Below are 25,218 nucleotides of genomic sequence, written 5' to 3' on the forward strand. Positions count from 1 at the left end.
CTTTCGACAGAATTGTTCAAGGTTATCGACCTTGATGCGGATCAGGTGGTGGAATATGTAAAGAGATACTTGCCAGAGGATTGGAAGCAGATGGAGGCTGGGCATGTCACCTGGGACATCAGGAACACTCAACATCCACCTTTAGTCTGGCTCCAGGAGTTCTGGAAATTTCTCAACACACACTTCACAGAGTTAAGCCGATTTCTTAATTTGCCTTTGATACCGGTGAGCCCCCTGTCTGTCTGTGAGTCTGTCAGTCAGCCTGTGTTACTAGCAACAGTTCAACAGAACCCAACCCTCATTTTTCAGAGCAGTAAGCAGGTTAGATTGCCAGAGCAAGTAGCTCAGTTGATCAACAAGATTAATGGCACGGTGGTGAGAGGGAATGAGTGGCTCAAGCATGAAGACCTAGACTCCTATGTGCTGGGTCCATCTCCAAGGAGTGTCGTGAAAATCTTCATGAACATGGAGGGTCAGCATGTCATTAGAAAACTTGAATCTGCCTCTCACAGCGAACGCGAGGAACTGAAAGATTACCTCTCCCGTCTTGATTCCCTCTCAGTCAATGAGAAGAATTTACTCTCACAGGCGCCTCTGTTTCAGAACTTCAAAGGGTCCCATGTTACAGCCTTGTCAAAGCAGGCTGTGGTGGTAGGATCGAATGGTCTAACAATACCAGCAGAGCTGCCCATGCCTGACTCAGTTGTACAGTGTGCTTCTGAAGCTGATCGCAGACTATTACAGTTGCTACAAATTCAGCTCTTGGACACAGCTCAAGCAGCCATTCGCCTCATCGACAGTATTGAGAAGGGAACGTGCAGCCAAGGTGACTGTAAAAAGATCATGACTTGGGTTTTACAACACGGTAACATCCTTTTCTCTCAAAATCCGACCTTGAAAGACAAATGCAAGGACTTGAGATACATCGACGTGGGTGGAGGTCTGAAAAAGACCTCAAGCTTTTTTGATCCGAGAATTGAAACTTTCAAAGTTCTGTTTGAGTCAGATTACTTCCCCCCATCTTTATACTCGAGTACCTCGCAGATGCTTGAAAGCCTAACACTTCTTGGATTGCTTAATAAAGCAGCAGATATGTCACCTGAGCACCTGCTGCATGCTGCCACACTGATCGACAGACAGCACGTTGCCTCAAAAAACGAGTCTCTCAAAAGAGCACAGGTGCTCATAAAGTTGTTGGTTTCTCATGATCTTTTGTCAAAGTTTTCCCAAGAGCAACTCAATGGCCTCAAAACACTGAAGTGGATCCCATGTACGAAGCCTGGTCATGCCAAGAGACAAGGTAATGAAAAACCACAGAGCAATTTCTTCTGCCCAGATGAAATAAGACATTCCACGTACGAGGACATTGTGGGGGATGTAATGCCTCTAATGGGAAAGCTCAGTGACAAAGTAAGCAAAAAACTCGGCCTAATGGGCCTGCCCCCTCCTGAAAAAGTGATTGAGAATTTGTCAGTCCTAAAATCAAAAGCACAGAAAATGGCTGATCCTGAGACCAATGCGGATTTCAAAAGGAAGTTGCAAAGCATTTACAAACACATGCAAGATAACATCTCTGCATTCTCAACAAAGATGAAAAAGGACACATGTTTTCTTTGGAACCACAATCAGTTTGTTTCACCACAGGATCTGATTCTAGACTACCCACCAAATCTGGATCTGAGCGCCTACATCGGGAAGGTGCCAAAGGAATTTCTACCATACAAAAAGTTGTTCAGAGAGTTTGGCCTGAGAATGTCACTTTCAGATGAAGAAATTGTTGGCATTCTTCATTCCATCAAAAAAAACATTGAAGAAAGAAAGCAGTCATTTGCAAATTCCACTGAGATAAAAGTCTCAATAGAAATTCTTATCTGGCTGTGGCGAGAGAAGAAGACCGTTCAGGATGACATTCCAGTGCCGGTCATCATAAAAGATGGTCACTACACCCTCAAACCACTGTCAGCAGCAATCTTCTGTGACGTTAACAAAATGGGTTTGGAAGAGCTTAAAAACAAAGAGGAAATCCACATCATACACGAGGAAATCCCCAAAGCAACAGCCGAATGGCTCAACGTCCCACTCCTGAGTACCCACATCCTCGAGCCAGAATTTGTGGGAATTGAGCAGTGTGGACAATCTGAACCGATAACAATGAGGATTAAAAACATTCTCAAAGAGTATGATGAAGAAAGCGACATCTTCAAAGAGCTCATTCAAAATGCAGAGGACGCCGGGGCAGAGGTCTGTAAATTCTTGGTGGATTTCAGAGTACACAAAGACGCCCCTGATAGTCTCATTGACCCTGACATGGCCCTTTGTCAGGGACCCTGCCTTTGGGCGTTTAATAACGAACAGTTCACAGATAGAGACTGGAAAAATATTGTCAGGGTTGGCTCTGCTTCAAAGGAAAACCAGGTGGAGAAAATTGGAAAGTTTGGACTTGGATTCAATACCGTGTATCATGTGACAGATATTCCATCTGTCCTCAGTGGGAACAGTCTTCTCATACTTGATCCAAATGTGACTCACCTGAAGAAGCACATCAAGCACACCACAGATCCTGGAATCAAGCTGGACCTCTCCAAAAAGCATCTTTTTCATTGCTTCCCTGGACAGTTTAGGCCATATGAATGCATTTGTGATTGCAATTTTACCCAACAAGGCCCCTCGGGCCCTTATCAGGGGACTCTGATCAAACTACCTTTCCGAACTGAAGAAGAAGCTCTGCTGTCAGAAATAAGCAACAAAGTGTATGACAAACACAGTATTGTCTCTTTTCAAAACCACTTGACTGACAGTTCACAAACTCACCTTCTATTTTTGAAAAACATCAACACACTATCGCTTCAAAAGATTCCAAGTACTGTACAAACTCCACCAAGAAGTGGAGAAATACAAAACGTCTTCACTGCTTCCAAAACCACTTTGAGCACAATGGGACTTCCTGATGACACCTGTGTGTCACAGCAGAGACGTGCTGAGAAATTGTTGATGAAAATAGATGGAAAATGCAAAGATGTCATTGACTGCAACACAGTCAGCATTGTTCAAGTAACCAGTCTGCAGTCTGGTGAAACACAGGTTCAGTCCTGGCTCCTATACAACTGCTTTGGGACAGATCAGTCTTTGAAAATGGCTCTTAAAGACAGCAAGCAAGCCCAATTCTCCTTGCCCATTGGGGGGATTGCTGTGCCTTTGCAGAAAAATCCCAAATCTGAGAAATTGGCTGCATCAGAAACTAAACTGTCTGGACATGCATTTTGCTTCCTGCCTCTTTCCATTCAAACAGGCCTCCCAGTCAATGTAAATGGAACCTTTGCTGTTACAAGTAACCGTAAAGGTCTGTGGGAAAGTGGAGTGAAACATGAGTGGAACAAAGCTCTTCTTCAGGATCCAGTCGTGACAGCGTATGTTACTGCGCTCTCAACTCTAAAGAAAATGTCTGAAAAGGAGCAGTTGGAAAGTTACTGTTATCACACATTTTGGCCTGATAGGGAGAAAGTTAGTGATACTTTCAAACCAGTGGTTGATAAATTTTATTCAACCATTGCCGAGAACACCAATGCTCCAGAGCTCTGCAGTGATGGCAAACACTGGTGCTCAATGAACAATGCCATATTCTTGCACGAGAGCATTGAGAAAGATAAAATCAACAAGCTTGCAATGGAGGTTTGTCGAAAGTACACAAAAGAGCCCAACCTTGTTGTTCCTCTTCCACTGTGGTTGAGAAATAGCTTCAAGCAGGCTGGCCTTGAAAGGGTTCTACAGGACAGAACATGGAACTGGGAAAAGTTTTATCAAGAAGCAGTGTTCAACAACCTTGCCACCATGGATCACACAAGCCGAGATGCTCTTTTGCTGCATGCCATTGACCTTAATAAGAAAGAACTTGACAATTTATTGGTCCAGTACCCATGCATCCCCACGACAGACGGACAGCTCCAATATATCAATAAACTTGTAAGTCCATCAGGGAAGGTGGCCTGTCTGTTTGACAAAGAGGAGGGACGATTGCTGGGAGGTACCAAGCATGACTTTTGCTCCCTCAAAAGGATTCAACGCTTATTGGAGCTTGGAATGAATGGTGACTCGCTTCCACTGGAAGACATTGCAAAAAAGGCATCGACAATCAGCAGCACCTGGAGCACTGACAAAACTAAAGCATATGTGCATTTGAGGTGCCTTCTTGAGCTCATGAGGAATCACATGCACAACCAAGATGTTCTCTGGGAAACTCTGAAGATTACTGAATTTCTTCCAGCATTTCCCCCCGGTGATACGAAAATGGAAAGGCAGGTAACACTGAGAAGACCGACTGATGTTTTTAAAGACAAATGCTCCCTGCTTGTTAACATGACACAACCTGTGCTGGATCAGTCGAGTCTGAAAATACACAGCACTGATCCACTTCTTCAAAAACTGGGGGTACGTGACAATCCAGGGCCTGAGATGGTGCTCCAGCAGCTGCAGAAAGCACAGCAGCAATCTCAATCCATTGACAAATCTGTCCTTCAAAAAATAGCACTTGAATGCTACAGGTGTCTGGATCAGTGGCTCAGAGATTCAGTGGATTCCACCTTCATTTCACAGGAGGCAAACTTATTCCCATTCATTCTTGTCGGCAGTGCATTTGTAAATGTGAACCATGTGGCTGTAAATGAGCAATTTGAAGTGAAACCCTATCTCCATGTACTTCCCTCTGCCTTTGCTAATTTCAAAAACCTCTGGGAAAGTATAGGTGTTGAAAAGCACTTTACTGTCACTCAGTATCTCACTGTGCTCCAGGAGCTGCACTTGAAACATAAAGACCAGCCCCTGCCGAAGAGCGATCTTGCAATCTGCCTCACAATTTTAACCAGAGGCCTGTTTTATGCTGGAGAGAAAACAAGCGACTGTCTCATACCAAATGATCGTGGTGTTTTGCAACCAGCAAGCCAGCTTTTTTTTGATGACAGCCCATGGATGCCAGTCACCTCAGGTAACACATTATGCCATGAGAATATCCCACGTGTCATGGCTCTTCATTTTGGGATCAAAACAACCAGGCATCATACCCTGCAAAGCCATGTTGCTGAGAACATCTCACCATTTGCCTTCCACTTTGGACAACAGGAGCAACTGCCTGTTCGAATCAGAGGCATCATTTCTGCTTATCCCTCAAAGAAGGATATCCTTAAAGAGCTCATCCAGAATGCTGACGATGCAGAGGCAACTGAAATCCACTTTGTTTGGGACAAACGTCAGCACGGCAATGAAAAAATATTTGGGGAGAAATGGAAAAGTCTGCAAGGTCCGGCTCTGTGTGTGTTCAACAATAAAGTGTTTTCTGATGCTGATCTGAATGGCATTCAGCAGCTTGGAGAAGGAGGAAAGCACAATGCTCCAGGGAAGATCGGAAAATACGGAGTCGGATTCAACTCCGTTTACCATCTGACTGACTGCCCCTCAATCCTCACTGGAGATGACAAACTCTGTGTTTCAGATCCCAATCAAAATTACATCGAAAGCAATTCGGACGAACGTCCAAATGGCATTGGTTATAACCTAGCTGACACTTTGAAGGAGATGTACATGGATGTCTATAAATCCTTTCTTCCAGACAAATTTCCACTTAAAGAGGGTACCATGTTTAGATTACCTCTAAGGACAGGTACCATGGCTGAGAGTTCCAAAATATCACAACAGGAAGTCACTGCACATGACATGAAAGAACTGTGCTCTGTCCTCTCTGAAGATCCTGAAGGGCTCATTCTGTTTCTGAAAAACATCTGCAAAATTGAAATCCATGAAATCAGTGAACACTCTGGGGAACTTGAAAGTATCTTTGCTGTTGAAAAGAGTACACCTCCGACAAGCAGGGAAGAAAAAGCAAGTTTTGAAAAGCTTCTACAAAATGCTCTACAAACTGACAAACCAGTCACCCCGCACAAGGCCATTTATGGAGCCACCATCACAACTTCAGACCAGCAACAAAGCAGATGGGTCATTCTAGAGCAGTTCGGCGCATGCACAAACAGTGGTGACAAGGCAAACAAATCAGACAAACTTCCTCAAGCAGCAATAGCTGCACGTGTGATGTCAGAGCCCGCTCCAAAACTTTTAGACCACAGTAGTTTCAATGGAGAAGCCTTTTGTTCACTTCCTCTACCAGGCAACACCGGACTGCCAGTGCACGTCAATGGAAACTTTGAAGTAGATTCCGCCAGGAGAAACCTATGGAGGCAAGATGGCACAAGTCAGAAGTCTCAGTGGAATGAATATTTGAAACAGGATGTCCTAGCTCCACTGTATGCTGATTTCCTTCATTACCTCAGCCAAAACATTCCAAAAAAGAAAATCCGTTATTCACACATTGAGTCATTCTTGAATGAACGGTATTTATGTTTTTGGCCTACTGTGTCTGAAGCCGTCAGTCAGGATTGGCATGCCATGATACAGGAGGTATACAGATCAATCAACCAGAGAGGCCTGACTGTGATTCCAGTTCTGAGGACCTCAGTAGCCGTAACAGCAGAAGTGCAACTGAAAGAATACTCGTTTGACTGGTGTGACATCAAAGAAACAAATCAGACAGAGACACCCTACCTGCTAGACTCTATGGACTCGATTTGGCACATCTTGGAAGACATTGGAATGAAATTGGTTCCCTTTTCCAGGAAAATGCACCAAGTATGGCAAGGTTTCAAATCTGCTGACATCAAAGTGAAAGATGTGACTCCTTCAACGGTACGAGCTTTCCTCAGGGAAAAACCTCTGAATGATCCCATGAAAACAAACGAGAACCTACCCGTGCCCATAGCTGACACGCTCATCAGAGATCAAATGAGATGTTCACAGCTCCTGAGATTCTGCTTAAAAGATATAAAGGTGGACAAGATCACCAAGGATGATTCCGGTGTGCTCAACGGCCTTCCACTTCTTCTCACAACAGACCAGGTGTTGAGAGTCTTTGATACCTCATCTCCAAAGCTGATATCAAAATATAGCAGTCTGTTCTCTGGCTTTGAGGAAGAGTTTGCAGAATATTGTACCAACTTCGAACACATCATTGAGCTACGGACTTTCCAGCTTGTCCAAAATTTAACAGTTCCTACTTCTGTCAAGTTTCTGAAGCCATTAATTCAGCATCATCTTCAAAGCTGTGACCTTGACCCACACCAAGGCTTCCACGTCCCCAGTGACCAAATGTTGACATGGTTGAAGTCACTTTGGAGGTTTTTAATCAGTGAAATGAGACTTACAACATCAGCTGATGATCAACAAAATCTGACATTAAGTGTTGTGAGGCAGCTCTTCAGTGATTGCTGCATTTTACCCACTCTTTGTCCCAAATTAGAGAACAAGCACTTCCTACGAAAAATGGAAGAAATGTCAAGCGTGATTCAGTTTACCACAGAAACATCAAGCATCCTGTTTAAACTTGGTTTCATGAAGCTCGACGGTGCTTTCTTCCTTGACATGGACAGACAGATACAATTACACTTCCAACCGGAACTCATGGATACAAACGACAAATGCGCTGTGTTGGACCAACTCTTCACCAGAAACAACTCAGATTTTTCCCTTCTCCTTTCTGAGGAGGACATGAGAAACCTTCAAACATTCCTGCAATCTGGAGTTCCGAATTTCAGCACCAATCATGACTATCAGAGGAAGCTCAAATCCTTACCACTGTTTGAAACAATTCACAGTGAGAGGGTGAGGATTGATGGACTCGAAGAGGTCGTTATCCTCAACGTGAGTGCAAAATCACTGGCAGCCTTTCCAGATTTGTTCACCCTGCCCAACAGCAACAGCATTTTTCTCAAAAACAATCATGAGAACTGCGGAGTGTCGCAAATACTGAGCATTCCAGTCTTAACTGATTTGGAGTACTTCATCAAGTTCATTCTGCCCGCAGTACAAGGACTCACAGAGAAACAGAAGCTTCACTGCATCAAACTGCTTCTGTCACTGCAGCATCATGACAACTACCTGAAGCATAAGGACAACATCATTCATGCACTGAAGCCTGCGAAATTGTTCTGCAATTCTGAAGGCAGTTTTGAGACAGCATCTTACTACTTCGATGACAGTGTTGAGCTTTACACGGTGATGTTGCCCAAAGAAAAGTTTGTGTCGAACAAATTGCTGACAGAGCTGTGTGGAGAAGATGTTTTCAAAAGATTGGAATTAAAAAACTTGCTCTTAGCACTTGGAATGAAGCACGATGTGACAAAAGATGAAATAGTACAGTTCGCCAAGCAGATAGAATCCGAAGCAAAAAGGAACTGTCCACTGAAAGAGATGAAGCAAAAATCAAAAATAGTTTTCAAAGCAGCTTTGACTGCAGCACACAACGACAAAACACAAGTCCATTGGTTGAGGAACATAGCAAACATTGAGTTCATTTTTCCTGTGGACATTAAAAGAGAACTGTGTGATTACCACCAACCTTTTGCCAGCAAGACAACTGCTATTAAGATCAGAGGGTCTCTGATTGAAAGCGACCCTCAACATCAAGAACTGGTTTGGTCTTCAGTGCCAATTATCCATCTGCCAGGTAGTAAGCCTGAGAAGTTTCTGAACATACTTAAAGATGCAGGTGCTCTGGAGAAACCACTTCCGCAGTCTGTAACCATGAACATGAGGAACATCTGTCAGTCACCTTGTCAGTCTGAGACACAGATCAGAACCCGTGCTAATGTGTTCCGACGTGCCTACGACTTCTTGCAGTCAAATGAGTTTGACAGCCAAACACTGAATGGTCTCCCAGTTGTGTTGGTAGAAGATAACAAAAAACTTGTGCGTAGTGATGTTGTATGTGTCTCACTCCCAGATCACCTTGAGTTCAGGCCATATTTGTACAAAATCCCTCCGAAAATTGCTATTTTTGAAGAGTTCTTCAAGAAACTTGGTGTGAAGGAGGAACCAAGTGCTGTGCAGTTGTGTAACGCCCTGGCAGCGGTACATGCCGATTCCTGTGATAAAGGAGAACTGAACCCCAACCAACTTAAAACTGTCAAATGTGCTGTTCTGCATTTTTTCCTGTCAATTAAAAGTCAGAAGAAGAAGCCCCTTTTGGATGATGTAACGACTCTGTATCTTCCTGCCATAAATGGGAAATTAAACGCATCGTGCGCGCTCTACTACAACGACACTACATTTGAGACTAAAAGGTTTGAAGTGGCATTGCCAGAAAACATCCTGTTGCTTGGGAAACTCAGTGAATGCTATTTAGGCTACGACAAATATGTGCATCATCGATTGCTGCAAATGCTGCCTCCGAAATTGCAGCCCAAAATGTTATCTCAGGTCACTGAGGAGAAAGTCGTGGAGTCTCAAATGCAGCCTTGTGAGTTTGGGACTGACTGCAACTTTAGCGGATGGTTTGAAAAACGTCTGTCCTCAAGAGCATTTAGACATGGACTGATATGTCTTATTAGAGCGCAGTCTGGGGGTAAAGTAACACTTGAAGATGCCAGCGACATGTGTGCAAAGACTTTTGGCAGGATTCAGATTGTCTGCTGCGAAAGCCTGGCAACGGAGCTATGGCTGGATAAACAGCCTCTGAACGATACTGCTGCCGAAACGGATGTTTATGTCAAACGGGGGCAAAGAGGTTGTGTCTTTTACTTAAAACACAACAGCGACAAGGATTATGAAGTGCTAAATGAAGTCAATTTGACATTAACAAAAGAGATTAATGGACTTTTAGAGAACAGATTTGAATCAACACACCTTCCAATCCTTGGACAACTTCTCATGTGTAAGGACCTCTGTGGCGTTCAAAGAATTCTGGCCAAGAACAACATCCATGACAATGCTGAAGATGACACCATCTCCTTTGGTCCACCAGCCCCTGGGACAGATGTCCAAGATGACTGGCTTGATTCCTTGGACATGAATGTCCTCAATAACTTTGAAGAGGGAGAATATGTTGGCTACAGCACTGATGACAAGTACATTTATGCAATTATTGTTGAGAAACTACCTGGGATCTCTGGACTGTATTCACAGAGATATAAAATACAAGTGAGAGAAGATGAGGAAATTGAAGTCAGTTGTCTTGACCTGTATCAGATAAGATGTGACAAGAAGCAAAAATCTCAGCAGGACACCCCTTTTGAACCTGCTTGCATGGAGCTGGAGCTACTAGTCGGAGCCCAGTCGGATTCTTCCCAACCATCGATGAGATCCTCACCAGCATCTCTTGAAGAGGCTAAACAAGAAATTGACGAATGTTTGGCAGAGATCTGGCATCTTTCTGAGGTGGAGAGGAAGAAAGCCATCAAGCGACTGTACCTTCGATGGCACCCTGACAAAAACCTTGACCGCCCCTCTCTTGCCACTGCAGTATGCCAGTACTTGCAGAAAAGAGTTGACAAGCTAAACACAGGGGAATCTAATGGCTCATCCCATCCAAAGGGAAAATCCAATTTCAGAGACTTCTACCAGCAGTGGGATGACGAGGCCTCACATCACAGACAAAGTCGAGAACGGTTCTACGAACGCCACCAATCCTACAACTTTTGGAACCATTATGAAGACGTCCCAAGGCCGAACAAGAAGGAGGCGCAGCGCTGGTGCAGGCAGGCTCGCTGTGATCTGAATGCAGCGTGCAAAGACGCCGACGGGGGCAGCACAGAGTGGTGTCTCTTCAAAGTCCATCAAGCTGTAGAAAAATCTCTCATCGCTGCTGAGTATAAAAAAAGGGGTCACTACCAAGCCAACAGCTCAATTACAACCATGGCTGACAAAGTTTCCATCTACAGCCTCCAACTGAGAGGACTGCCTAAGATTGTGGCCTCTCTGAGGCAGCTGGGAGTGGATGCCAAAAAGACTCAATACCCAACCAGTTGTGCGTCCCCCTACATCCCCAATGACACCTTCACTCTAGAAAATGCAAGGCAAGCAATGGCTGAAGCGGCTGAGCTTCTGAGTCGAGTACAAAATTATGTGAATTGAAGACCAACATGTTAGCAGAGTCATCTTTTCTTTGTGTCCATTTTTCCCCCCAAGAAGACTTTTTTCTTTCTTCCATAAGCTCGTATTTTAATTTCTCACCATACTGTGGTCTTAATGGAACGGCAGGGTCACCAGCTGGGGGCACCCCGACATGAAACATTTTAAAGAGTCTCTGCAGGTTTGTTTTATGAGTCACTCAGTACTGATGATGAAAGCGGTTACTTATACTGGACCAATCACTGTACATCTTTGCATTACTGTGTATACAGCAGCATACTTGGATCAATTTAACCATTACTCTCATGTGGGCTTTGATGTGTACTGTTTTACTGTGTTGCCGGTGATGTATTACATCTTCAGGCAGCAAAATATATTGTCGTATATCTAAATCACCTGTTCACGTTGCCAGTATTCTGTCCAATCATTTTTAATGTTTAACAATTTTAAATAAATTCCAGGTAAACACTGAGCTGTTATGTTGTCGTGTGTCAAGGCAATGTCGCCCTCTACTGTTGAAAAATGATGATAACGCCTTGCTGTTAATTAATGCACCCCCTATGATTTAGGATGACCTGGGTTTATAAAACAGTTCCTTACATCCTAAAGTCTTTTTAGGAACACGTGGTGGAAACGCTGTTTGGTAGACTTGTGTTTCTGGATAAATCTAACTGTTGAATATGAGGTTGCCAACAAATGCACCTTTCCACTTTTTCAGCAAAAGAAAATGAGAGAGGATTTTTCCGCTTATTTATTTTATCCATTTATTTCTTCATATAGAGATGTTTTAGGGGACCAAGTTGACATAAGAGCAGCTGGGATTTGCTGTGACTCTCATAAAGGAGTTCAACTTAGAGCTGAACGGTTTTGAAAAATTATGTAACCGTGATCATTTCTGACTGATGATGAATTTGTGATACGATTTATAACATTAGGGGCAATTTTTCTTGTGTCATTATTCATATTTTAGTAGAACGCAATTTGATTTGCTGTGATATGTCTGCGGCACCACAATACTTCATTTAGAATATTCTGACGCACATTTTGTGTTCTAGTATTGCACCTCCTGTTATTTGATCATTATACAAGCCCATAGTGTGATTTTGATACCTTTCCAGCTGTGCTAGGATTCTCGAGATAAACTGTAAATTGAAAAGTTAACAAAAGAAAATATACAGACTTTGATTCATTTGAATCGACACATTTTCAGCCCTTCCAGAGCGAAGAAAAGAAAAACAATCAGACTTTGTGTCGAACATTCTTTTTCTGAGAGTGGGGTGTTCAGTTGTGAATGAAAACAAAGATTTCAAGTTAAAAGCTTTTTTTATTCATTAAGAAATCATGTTATGAAAATAATGACAACTAACCGTATTTCAGACAAATGTATCTTTCCATATGTTAACAATAAAACAGGAAGAACCGTCCTCTGCTCGTGCTCGGAGTGTGGAGTGTGCTTTTGTCTCGTTCAGGAAGCAGCCTGGGCCTCACGGTTTCATTCATTCCATATAAAAATGTTTACCAAGGCGTCACGTGTCTCCTCCCCTTCTGTTCACGCGTTCCAATCCATTTCAGATTGTTTGTGAGGTTCATAGATTTTAGCAGATTCAGTCTACGCATCCAGACGTCTCCTCCGCCTATTAATAATTTACATAAAACCTGTACATACTTACAGCATGCTGGAGGCCTGTTTCTGAGGGGATGTGCACATAGAGGAGCAAAGCCACGTACAGTGATGTGGATAAGACAGGGATCTTAGGGGCGCATGCAACTTTTTCTGACACACATTCAACCTTATGGCACTGGAAATGAGGCTGGGACATTCTGCATGGAACCGTTTCCAGTCTGAAACACATTCAACACAACTGGCAAGAAGGAGAAACATTATTAGCAATATTCAAGGAGTGTTGGTGCATTTGTAATGGCTGATGTTAAGGTCAAGTATATTCTTGTTTGCTTGAAAAAAAAACCAAAAACCAAAAACAACAACAACTTTGGGTGCAATAACGTCCTTCTGCATATTCCCTGCCTACCCAACACTTCACACACTTAAAAAGAAGAGCTGGGATAGAAGAAGCAGGCGTCTGAGAAACACTTAAGGCTTAAATCTTTATCATTTGGCACGCTGCTCATTCCTCACCATGTCGTGACTGTCAAGCATCTGCAGTCATTCAAAGCAACAATCTGTCACATCCATCATATTGCATTTTGTTCAGCTAAAACAACATTACACATTTATATGAAGAAAGGATTTGAGTCGAACCACAACTACAAACTAAAGAGCAACAACTGACACTGCCTGCCTGTCCTCCGACGCCTCCTCTGTTTTAATCAACCAGGCCGCAGCACAAAAATCAGCATGATCTTTGTGGTATAAACATGAGAAAGCAAACAACAGGAGGCTCCATGAACTTGTTAGAGCTGGTTTGAGTCAGTCAGTCTTGATTTAGAGCCAATATATACGGTGACTGGGAAAACTAGGAATGGCGCAGTGTGGTGTGACATATTCACTACCTGCTCTACTGCTGTGGGGGGGCCCTGGGATTAAGAGGCCAGACATAGAAAACTCTTTGTTGAGGAAAGACGACACAGAGGGAATCCCTCAGGAAATGGATCTCCATGCTGCTGGAGAAATATTTCCTCTCTGCATGAAGCGGGAAGCTCCGCTCTCTCTCTCTCTCTCTCTCTGCTGCAGCCGTACTGATGGGGTCTGCTGGCCATTACGAGCTCCTTATTTACAGTCCCGCTGTGTGATAAAGCCACATATGGAGGTGGTAGCCTCCTGCAGCCGAGCTCTCACATGTTGTAAGCCACATAAATTGGGTCTAGTTGGTCAGCCAGGAATCCGTCTCTGAGGTGCATGCGCTGCTTTTCTCCTCTGGAGTTGATGGGGATGACACCGGGGTCGACCACCACCACCACTCCTACAATGAGGTAGTGCTCCTCCAGGACAACGTTCGTGACCAAGGCCACAAGGTCCAGCGCCTCCTGCTCTGAGCCCTCCAGCTCCACCACCACCACCAGCAGGTTGGTCCAAGTGAACACGGCACTGGTGCGAGGCGACCAGGGGAGTGGGCAGAAAGAGCAGACAAAGAGGTGATCAGATGATATTAACCTTCCACGTGACCGAAGATGTAACAGCATTTACTCACCATTCAGCTATACTCTTGTGAGAACGGATGACGGAGGTCTCGATGTCGATTGGGTGATACCTCATTCCCCTCAGCTCCAGAGTTTCATCTAGAGAGCCCACCACGTAGAGGGCGTCATGGCGCTCTGAGACGAACACACAGAGAGTTAGTCCTGTGTTACGCTGCTGTCTTCACATCAGATCTTTTGCTCACGTGTTGCACAAATGTGACATGACAGTGTAAACAGGGAAAAAAAGGCCCATGGGATCAGATTCATCAGCTCCATCATGGGGACAGAAACCGATATGACTTGGATGTTTGCCATTGCAGCGGTCACATAGATCAGATATTCCTCTCATTTAAAAATGTAGCAATCTTAGTATTTTGATAACGATGAGGTGCAAGGTACTCCTGGTTACTATGGTTACAGTGGAACAGTTGTCTCCATCATCTGGCTTGGGCAGTTTTTACATCAGATACTCCACTGTAGCACACAAGGTCCTTGGGGTTACTGATGCAACTGTTAAACGGTGGATCATTGTTTTGAGCATCACACAACCCCTGTAAATGACTCATTTCACTATCAGGGTTTGATTAATGTGGTCTGACAATATTTGGAAAGTCTAGAAAATTGCCACACAATTAGATTACTTACCCATATTAAAGAGGGCTGCCCTGAAGTAGCTGTATGGATCGTGTGAACTCTTCAATGTGAATTTAAGGAACCTTCATTTACATGTAAATATGATTCACAACAGCTTTAAGGTTGCGTTTGAAGGGACAGATGGAAGTGAACGCCAGTCGGCGCCGGTGCTTCTCACCTCCGCTGGCATCAGTCAGCTCTGTGCGCCGCAGGAAGCCCAGGTAACCTGTCCTGGCCCAGACTGTATGAGTGTCACCGAAGCTGAGCTTGGTGTTGAAGTGGTCTGCATGAAGAGCCTCCTCACCATAAACGGTGTAGTAGCCAGTGGCGTTGTGAGGACTGCTCACCCAGATCTGTGTCACACACACACACGGATTAAGAGAGTCGTTTCTCAGTTAGTATGTGGACATGCAACCACGGAACCAGTTTACTCTGGTAAACGTACTATGGTAACATTTTCAAGTTCCATCACTTTCGCCATGTGTCAGAGTTTTTAAACATCACGATTTGAATATATGCAGAATCTCGCGCTGGTCTGCTTTAACGTGTTTGAGGAAGTTAACGTGAAAGGTCATGTGGGGATGACTCACCTCTCCTAGATGGGAGTCTCCCAAAGGCCCTTTGGTTTCTGTGTTGGCGATAATCACCTTCACTCCTGGGAGGATCTACGGTTACAGCAGACGGTCAAATCAACACAGGATCGAGCACGAAATCACAGCTAATAGTTTACTGGTGCACGTTTCCACCACGTGGTACCTTCCCAGACTCCATCAGTGGTAAGCTGTGTGGTGACCCCCTCTCGACCAGGCGGACCCTGAAGAGGATGCATGCAAAGAAAGACATTAGAACCTTTTTATTTCATGTGTTTCTAAACCACTGGCTGAGCCATGAGCGCCCTCAAGTGGCCTGTGGAATCTTTATGAGGGGAAACTCACTTGAGGGAAATTCTATTTTAGTAGAATATCCGTGTTAAAAAAGGATGCAAAATAGATTTTAAAACCATATCATTCATAAAAAAAATCTAAACAAATGACTAATTCTGTAGAATCCATCCTCAATTGTTGAGCTGTAATGTAGCCAGACTGTAAGGAATTGTTGATTTCAATGTATTCATTTAATTCCATTATAATAAGGAGTTGTTAAATAATTACCATTAATCCCCCCTCCCCAACACCCCACCCACCTGTCATGTCGTAGAGCTCTCATGTCTACGTAAACAGTGGTGGGGTCTGGTCCGGCTGTGCCCTGCAAGAATTGCAAGAAAAAACAGAGTTCAAGCTCTTGAGGTTGATAAGTGAGTGAATGCGTGCTGCGCCCCGCCTGAGTGGAGGGTGCTGGAAGCTGCTAATGACACAAGGGTTGACAAAGCAGAGGGCCAGCCAGAAGCCAACCAGCCAGCCTCCAGAAGTTAGTTTAGCAGAACGCAACCAAATACCTGCAGAGTTCACGTCACCTGGTCTGATGCTGCCAGGTTACATGACTTAGTACACAAAACCATAAACGAACTACAAATGATGCCATTTTAATTCATTTAAAAGTTTTTTTGGAAACCCCCCCAAAAAAAAGCATCATTTGCATTGATTAAACGGAAACAGCTCAGCCATGCAGCTAAATGAACCATTTCTCAGGTCCAGTTGTTAGATATCGATTACTTATCATCACCGCACTATTCACGATCAGCCTTTTGCCAGTGTTTAGCCAGAGCACAAGCTAGCCATGAGTCGCTGTATGGTCACCTGTAAGGTAAAAGCTTAACACACACACACGCACACATACGCACGCTCACACACACACACACAGAGGTGGAGTCTGAGCCAAGCAGAGGATCCTGGGAAATATCACCAGGCTCCATCCACAGCTGAGTCTTTGCCATCATTCAATGCCAACAGTCTGATTAGCGCCGCCATTGCTACGTCACATACACCTGTCTCACCACTGATCAAGTTACTAAACCTGTAAATCATCTATGGAGAAAATGATAAAATCACGCTACTGATGATCAATTTTAATGACCGTTTAGGAATACAAAAGTGTTTGTGGGCATGTGTCAACTGTTGGGTGAACCCCTGGTTTTTGACTTGACATTTCACTCTGGTGTGTCTTCTTGAACCTGAATAACATCCACACTCACAAAATGAGACATCAAAAAACTCACAACAAAATAGAAGACAAAATAATTTTAGACAACCTGTGTGCTGATGTAAGAACAAAAACTAGGTGAGGTAAATGGAAGTTTAAGTACTGAAACATAAATGACCTCTAGATCAGTCTAAACATAGCGGGCTACACAGCAAGTTAAGATATGGTGATGGTGTTATTAGAAATGTTCCTGAACATATCATGCTGCTTAGTTCATGGTATCATGGAAATTGGCGCACTGTAAAGCCACAGTGGAGAACCAGCCGCTGCAGCCGCTTCAAGACAAATCAGTCAATTAGAAGCATGTTCGAATATCAAGCAGCAAGAAACGACACACACACACACACACACACACACACACACACACACACACACACACACACAAACAGAAAGAAACACACACATAAACACATAGACCCAGCAGCAGCCCAGTGAGCACACAGCCACTCTTATCCTACAGTACCTGCTCAGCCAGTTTCCCTAACCTGTTGGGCTGACGGGACAGATAGATAAAAACATACATATACATATATATTTATATATATATATACATAGATATATGTGTATATTTTTTTGTACGTGGACACACATGCACACACAAGGAAAAAAACACAAAAATCACTGGAGAAACAAATAAAACACTCAGGGGAAAAGAAAAATCATGTTCACCAAGACAACACAAACTTCCCAAAAATGTAATAAAACCATCACAAAGACTCAACATATGAGGGCGTATGTGCGATATTCAAAAACATTCCATCTATAATCAGTGGAGCCCAATAAAACGGAGAAATAAAAATAAAAAGTGCAAATCATTACATCCATGAACAATTGCAATGAACTGGCTTACGGGGGATGGAGGATATGAAAGGTCAGAGGTCAAATACAGTGGATAAACGTGTGTAGAGGGACGCACAGGATTAGTTGAATAATTTAATTAATGTTAAATTCATTGCTTTATGCTTTTCACTCAAAGATTCATTCTTAATCATCCATGTGATAGGATTTTTTTTTCCCAAATTAAACACTGGACTGAAAAATTTTAAAACAAGACATAAAGTTAAAAAAAAGAAAAAGTAAGTAATGCTGCATTTCAAAGGATTTATCAGACACAATCACAGCACGTTTATCCCTGAAACAGCGACCGCCGTGAACTTTCTACTGAGAGATGCTCACCTGCAAACAGATGGCTACATTAACCCTGCAGCCAAAGGTGGTGCTGACAGCGCGAGGCGAGAGCCCCAAATCCTTGAAGATCTTGGAGAAGGACTGAGTTAGTGCGATGCGAGGCCTCTCCTCTGCTACCACCATGCACGTACGCACACAAGAAAGGTTCACATTTCGCAGCTGTGGATGAGAGAGAAGCTCTGGATCAGCATCGCACAATGGAACGTGTGGAAGCACTGCAGTTAAGGTAACTACTGCAGGGCTGCTGGGTATTCAACACTTTCATGGCTTCAGTACAGCTAAGTATCATTCAACACCTAATTTATGATCTCAAACATTGCATTCAATTTTGGGTTGTAAAACTGCTTTGAGTGGGAAAATTAAATAACAATTAAGTTAAAGTCCATTTTGGTGAACTGTTTTATATTTTCATGTAAAAGTGATGAAAATCCCCCCCCCCCCCCCCCAAAAATACGATTTGTAATATAAAGTATCCATGTGTTATTTCCCTTTTGTCCAGATAGATTTCAATCAGTGCTGAAATAAAGTCTTGTCAGTGAACCAATATCAAACTGAAGTTATCAATAAACGCAGTTGTATCGAACATTTTTGATAATACCCAGCCATGGTGCCAATAATATAACAATCTTTATGAATTATGAATTTTCTGATGATGAAGTTTGATGGCTCTATTTCTAGAAGAACTGAATTATTACATCAACTCTGATCATTAAACCAGGGGCATAAATCCTGAATGAAGGGAAGCCAGTGTGTGGTAACAAGACAAACTGACCCGTAGTGCTTCCGTCTGAGACCCCAGGCCCTTGGTGCACATCTCCATGACTGAATAAGAGCAGAAGGTCACACGCACTTTGTACTGACTGACCGCCGCCAGCCACAAAGACGGGTTGCTCTCCAGCTCCAGAGGGGGAACGAGGATTGACTGGTGACCCGAGTACACACTGAAACCAGGAACATTAAAAAAAAAAGAGAGCGAGAGGCTGAGCGGGAAGACACACACTCAAAAATATCTGCAAATAGCCATGAGTGTACAGTCTTTGAGATTGATGGTATTTCACCTGCACAAGCACCAGAGAGCAAAGCCCAACCCACAGTAGGGGTCCAGACAGATTGCGATCTGTCGGGAAGGGTAGAGCTCACACTGTAGTTTGATGGAGCGACACAAGGCACTGGTGGCAGCGTGAGACATCTGGAGGGGAGGAAACGACACACTCTTTAACAATGTGGTCAGATCTCGTCTGCTGTCTGGTTATACAATCTACGCTGCCTGCTTAATCAGTGATTAATGCTGTTGATCAGGTGGAATTCGGATGAATCTGACATTAGCATCAATGAGGTTGTGCTGTGTAATGTTTCACCAGACGGCAGCGACACAGAGAAAATGGGATGGCCAACAACAGGTAGCATCCCTGGTGTATCTGCTGTACGGCTGCATACAAACGCCACACACCTTAACACCTGCCAGGATTCCTGTGGTGGAAACACTGAAGTCCAGGTAAGCTAACATCTCTGGGGTTGGGGGCTTGTACATTTGGGCACTCTTCTTCCTGGGGAGGTCATCTGGAGAGTGAACAGAGAGAGAAGAAGAGAGGAGGAGATCAAAAACCATGTGTTAAGAGTCTCCTCCATGATGTCAAGGTGAGGTCCCAGCGGCTCACCTGTGTCCAGGACCATGGGCCAGCTCTTGATGTCCACAGCTGCAGCTGCCTCTTTGGATCTCAGCAACTTCATTATTGCTTGAGTGGTCAGGATACACACCGACTTGCTGACCTTAAACACACACACATGCTGCAGGATTACTACATTATATATCTAGATATTTGGATTTTCATGTGCCAAGGTTATAGTAGTTTTGCATTTTTTTTTTTTTACTTTTTATTTCATTCGGTTTAGCTTTCAATAGTTTTAAAATCTGGTTTGCAGGTTTAGTTTTTTTTAATGCTTAGTTTTAGATTAGTTTCTTATTTCTGTTTTTGCTGGAGACAGGATGAATTTTGTGGACTAAAAAATCTTCACCAGACCTTCCATCAGTGGCATCTTTCTATCCTAACTATCTCTTTAAGTGCAAAATGTGAACAGTTCTCCCTCTTAGGTTAGATGCAGAAAGTGTGCTGGGAAAAAAAAAAGGAAAAAAAACATAAACTAAAGACACACTAATAAAAATCAAAAAACATAAATGCATTAATGAGCCACACATTACTTTTTTGGAGACAAAAGCACAGGACATATTAATTGTAGTTAGTTGTAAGTACGTTTTTGTTTCATTTTACATAACAACAACTTTTTTTTAATCCTAGTTCTCATTATTGAATTAGTTTTAGTTCATTAGAATAACCTAGGTCAGCGTGTTTGTGTTACCTCAACAATCATCTTGACGGTGGGCAGGGTGGTTGCCAGGTTCTGTGGGTGCGGCGGTCTGACAGTCACCGGGACACAGCCAGCGTACAGGCAGCCATAGAAGGTGGCAATCAGGTCGATTCCTGCACATACATGTTTATACGTCTACATTATAGATTGTAACTGTAAAAAAAAACAAAAAACAAAACAAAACAAAAAAACCCTCAAAATAAGCTCTTTGTGATTGTGAAGCTTGGGTCTCTGTTGGTAAGACTGACAGAGCTGATGAGAGGCACACAGGCGTGCCCCGAAAGGACAGAACAGATGGAACAGAAGCACATTGTACCTGGCGGGTAGACGAGTGCTACGTGGTCTCCAGTGTTGAGGCGTCCCATCAGCGCTGCGGCCACTCGCTCTGCACGCTTGTGTAGCTGCAAACAGGAAGCTGTACTCGCCACCGTGCCCTGACCAGCAAAACATGAGAAAACGTTCTTAACTTAATAGCTCTGTTGCTACAAGGATTAGGAATAGTCTTCAACTGGCTGTTAGTAATCCAAACTAAGCATAAATGGAGTTAATTTTGTACCATTATTATCATGTGATTAAAGAAAATACATTTAAGCAAAACCACTGGCAATCAAAATGGATGTTTGTGGAAACTAAGTACATTTGTGATTAAAAATGTATTCAAGGGAATCCAAAACATTAACATTTGGACACAGAAACAAAACCCTTTTATTCTCTTTCTCACATTTACCATCACACAGTTTATTTGACTTGCAATTAAACAATAAAATGGCACCATAAAGACCAAAATGCTTTAGGCGATGATGAGTAACAGCTTCTTTGGAGAATAATAATCTACATTAATATTTTCATTCCTTATTCTTGATGAGAATTTCAAGGAAATGTATTATATCACAATAACAAAAAAATGTATGAGGCACGTTTAACCTTAAAATGAGGCCATTAGTGAACATGTAGGTAGTACCTTAGCATTTAGCACAAGGAAGAGAGGATGGTCTGGAGTGGCCTGCGCTCTCCACTGCAGAACGTCCTGGATGTAGAGGAACTGTAACAGAGAGGCAAGTTCAACTACAGAGAAAATAAAGCAACACATAAGTAATTAATGTCCAGAAATTATGTCACAAGAACATTTTTAGTAAAAGAATGGAGGATATTGTGTACAGTTGATGAAAGACCGAGTCTGAATCGTATTAGACCTGTGCGTGTGCAGCAGAAAGTCAAACCCTAATCTCCCTGTAGAGGCTGTTAGTGGAGGCAATGTGTGAGGACCTTACGTGCCTGGTCATTGTCCTCCAGCTGGGCCACGTCCCTCCCGCAGGCCTGTGCTATCCTCTTGCCTGCCACTAGGTTGCCCACTATCATAGAAGCAGGACCAACCTCTGTCCAGCACAACCAGGCCACACATTAACCATTTCATATTTTATCATCGTCAAAATCAACTCAGCTGTAATTTTAATTGTTTTTCTTGCCAAAATGTCAGGTGACCTACCTGGCTGTTTTTGTCTAGGCTTGGGCAGATTGGTAACGCACGTGTGAGGGCACATGAGGACATTGCAGGGATGCAAAGCGCCCTCCAGGAAGCGCTGTTTGGTCTCAGATATATGGATACCACCCAGGGGAGCCTTGGGAAGTGTGTTAGCAGGCACCAGCGCCAAGCAATACACTCCAACCTGGTGGATGCTGTCTATGGCCTGGAGACAACAAACCAGCGCAGGACTGAACATGAGTGTTGGATAAATCAGGAATAACAGACTTGCTATTTAGGTTTAACAGGTTTAGCTTTTTAGCACTTTAGTTGCAACCTGAAATAAAAACGAAGGTGACGTGGATTTAAAAGTGTACCACAATATTATACTGGTATTTGTCATGGTAGTAATATAGACGGTGATGTAACAATTATACACTCTTGAAAGCTGTGTGTACATTTAATCATACCACTGAACAACACCAGTGCTACTTTTGTAAAAATAGTTTTTCTTGTTGGTTCCTGATTGATTTTACCTGGTTAAATAAAGAAAAATCAAATAAACAAATATATTTAACAGGGCAATATTTACATTAGGTAATATTTTGATCACATGGGAGAATCTATCACGTTTAATCATGGTTGATACCATACAGTACAACTATAACTTGAAATTCAACAAATCATCCATGGGTGAAAATGTCACATTGGTTTGGTTCAGTTTTCTTTTTTCAAACACATACTTTTACAATAAATAAATAATCCAAGGCTCAGTACTAATGCCATCTGACTGTGCTGCATTCGCTTGTGATGCTCATAAATATCACACCTTTAGCTGACAATCATTTGCCCGAAGTCTTCGATGGAAGTCTTGAGCCTTGATTTAAAAAAGCCAACCACTGGTTGCGTTGTGACAATAATCATAAACAACGATGACAGAGTATCTAAGCTGTTTTGAATCAAACTGACTTGTGAAACCAATTATTTCCTGAAAGTAGGAATCATATACTGCAAGCGATTTACAAAATTGACAGCATAAAACATGCAAAATCCCCATAATATTCATCTCACAGAAGTAAGTTGTGCTCAAGACAGCACAGTCAGCACCTGAAGGACGCGGCTCATCCACTGGAAGCTGTCTTCCTCCGAGGCGTCTGGTCTCTGCTCTGCCACAACAACAATCCTCTCATCGTGCAGCACTGATACAGAAAACACAGCTATCCTGCAACACACAATGTCAAACGCAGCGGTTTACGTCTGGTGGATACAGCTGTTATTCATACAGTCAGAGAGGAGCAGAGTGTTTGCTGTCTCTTTTACCTCCCCCTGTACACAAACTTCATAGGCTCCACTGCCAGTGCCGTGGCAACCACATCATCTGCGTTGTGTCTCCGCCCACTGACCACCATCAGACCATCCATCTTCCCCACAACAAACACGAGGCTGTCCTGATGGGAAACACAGAGCAGCCTGTTAGACAAGTGGATCTGGACAGGTTTATTGTAGGCACCTTATAAAAGTCTGCATTAAAAAAAAAAGTTTCTTCATTTATGTATTTCCGGGCGAATGGTAAACTCTACTTCCACTGACTGATTGACCTGTAGCCTGGTCCAGGAGCAATGTGACAGATGTCATTGGAGTAGAAAGACGATTCTCCTCTTCACTAATTCTAAACTGAAGCAACCCAGTTCTTCTCCTGAATTATGTATATTTCCCCATATTTCTTGAAAACTGTTTTCTATTGGATTGCCTTCACTCTGTCATTCTCTGTTTGCAGGATAACTCAGAAAGACCGGGAAGGATTTTTATTACATTTGAACAATGAAAGGTCTTTGGGCAACAATCGATTTGATTTTGGAACTGTATCCAGATCTAATGACATCATATCGCCTAGGCAGATGTACACTCACTCTGGGTGCCCTCTAGTTTTTCTCCCTCATGCGTCCATTTGCAGAGAAGTAATGGACTAACATTTACAAACATTTATGTAGTTGATATTTTAGAAGTGCACTGCATTCAGAGTTCACTTATGCAAACAATTATATTAGTGTTACATTGCTCTCTGATGTTGTATCTCATTTATTGTTGTCAAATTACAAACAATAACATGATATTTGCATTACATACAAGCATCCCTGCTCTCTTTATATCTTCCCGGGAAGAACCCGACAGAAGTACCTCTGAGCTGCAAGATGGACAGAAATGTGATTCATCAAGCTGAACTTACTGGTCCCACAAAGCCAAGCAGTGAGGTCCTGGTGAAGGGTCTGTTACTGATGGGAATCCCAGACGATGTTACTGGGATGGTCTGCAACAACACACATGTACGCACTTTCAGGAGCCACTTCATTAGCTACACTTGTGCTATCCCAGTACACCAGTGCTGTGTTTACTGTCAGATCAATGAATAGCATTCTTGAAAAGGAAGAAAGATGCACAAACCTCAAAAATGTTCTTGGTCATACCAGGGAGGCCGTAATAAGCAACGCTGGTGCAACCTGAGCTCACGCAGATCTCTCCCACCTCATCTGTCTGGCAGAGGTAGGGCGTCCCGTCGACTCGCACCACACAAACCAGTGCTGTAAATGCACAGGCAGCACGACAGTTACGCACATTTCATCTTCTTTATTTTTCCCATAAATATGTATGTTTTAATACAATGTTTCTATATTAGGGTTGTGAAATAACAGATTATTTCAATAAATAATTACAGAATTATCTGACTATTTCTTTATTCTTATACTTTTTTCTATACTAAAACCAATATACCAATATTTTACTCCAATTATTGTCAAAAAAGTTCTTGGTATTATATTTTCGTTGTGAAAATTAGGAGACTCTTTAGTTCCTCCTGTGCTTTTATAACCAAAAAAGGCACCCATGAGTCAACTACAGCATCCCAGCTAAACACTTCCATTATGTGGGAAGCTTGAATTATATATATTTTTTTCAACTGGGTTGCTGATTAGATGCATATATTGTCATCTGATCACAGTGAATACAAATATCCCCCTTTGCTATCATTGGCATGTAACTCATGAACTTCAGCACAGCGTTAATGACCAACTGTGTACTGTACCTCCAGGCATGACCTGGCCCACATCCTGCACCGTGAGGACGGAGAGTTTCTCCTCTGTGTCCACACGGATCACGCTGTGGCTCAGCCCACCCATGGACAGCACTGCCTTCCCTGGAGGAGGAACGCCCATTTCTGGAGGTCTGCAGGACATTGATACAATCCAACAAACTATTAGAAAGACAAACAGTCCAAATTTTTAGTTACAACATTGTTTGTGTAGCTGCAGACTTCATAGTTCCTATGCAAGTTAAAAAATTATCTGTAATAG

At 42.9% G+C, this 25,218-nt stretch overlaps 2 protein-coding genes across 8 annotated transcripts in view; one reads left to right on the plus strand and one right to left on the minus strand.

The window, feature by feature from the left end:
• sacs2 (sacsin molecular chaperone 2) overlaps positions 1-12,397 on the plus strand; it is a 20,033-nt gene extending 7,636 nt beyond the window's left edge. Inside the window, exon 8 of the mRNA XM_086219967.1 lies at positions 11-12,397. Coding sequence (XP_086076093.1) covers positions 11-10,947 — 10,937 coding nt within the window. The 3' untranslated portion in view covers positions 10,948-12,397. The remainder of the gene's footprint in view (positions 1-10) is intronic.
• Positions 12,249-25,218, minus strand: part of dip2a (DIP2 acetate--CoA ligase A) — an 82,485-nt gene continuing 69,515 nt past the window's right edge. For 5 of the 7 annotated variants that reach the window (XM_086219968.1, XM_086219972.1, XM_086219971.1 and 2 more), the window contains 22 exons: positions 24,951-25,090; positions 24,314-24,450; positions 24,099-24,179; positions 23,192-23,319; positions 22,979-23,093; positions 21,896-22,097; positions 21,685-21,785; positions 21,371-21,451; positions 20,726-20,843; positions 20,401-20,522; positions 19,701-19,812; positions 19,493-19,602; positions 19,101-19,231; positions 18,815-18,983; positions 18,031-18,201; positions 17,318-17,347; positions 15,899-15,960; positions 15,472-15,529; positions 15,306-15,380; positions 14,894-15,068; positions 14,094-14,217; positions 12,249-13,990 (listed from right to left, as the gene is read on the minus strand). In XM_086219968.1, coding sequence (XP_086076094.1) covers positions 13,738-13,990; positions 14,094-14,217; positions 14,894-15,068; positions 15,306-15,380; positions 15,472-15,529; positions 15,899-15,960; positions 17,318-17,347; positions 18,031-18,201; positions 18,815-18,983; positions 19,101-19,231; positions 19,493-19,602; positions 19,701-19,812; positions 20,401-20,522; positions 20,726-20,843; positions 21,371-21,451; positions 21,685-21,785; positions 21,896-22,097; positions 22,979-23,093; positions 23,192-23,319; positions 24,099-24,179; positions 24,314-24,450; positions 24,951-25,090 — 2,695 coding nt within the window. In that variant the 3' untranslated portion in view covers positions 12,249-13,737. The remainder of the gene's footprint in view (positions 13,991-14,093; positions 14,218-14,893; positions 15,069-15,305; positions 15,381-15,471; positions 15,530-15,898; positions 15,961-17,317; positions 17,348-18,030; positions 18,202-18,814; positions 18,984-19,100; positions 19,232-19,492; positions 19,603-19,700; positions 19,813-20,400; positions 20,523-20,725; positions 20,844-21,370; positions 21,452-21,684; positions 21,786-21,895; positions 22,098-22,978; positions 23,094-23,191; positions 23,320-24,098; positions 24,180-24,313; positions 24,451-24,950; positions 25,091-25,218) is intronic. The other 2 variants (XM_086219974.1, XM_086219970.1) reach the window with 1 other exon arrangement.

Source organism: Aulostomus chinensis, chromosome 12, assembly GCF_037954235.1.
Source record: "Aulostomus chinensis isolate RoL2024-O1b breed Wild chromosome 12, RoL_Achi_v1.0, whole genome shotgun sequence".
Classification (NCBI taxonomy): Eukaryota; Metazoa; Chordata; class Actinopteri; order Syngnathiformes; family Aulostomidae; genus Aulostomus; species Aulostomus chinensis.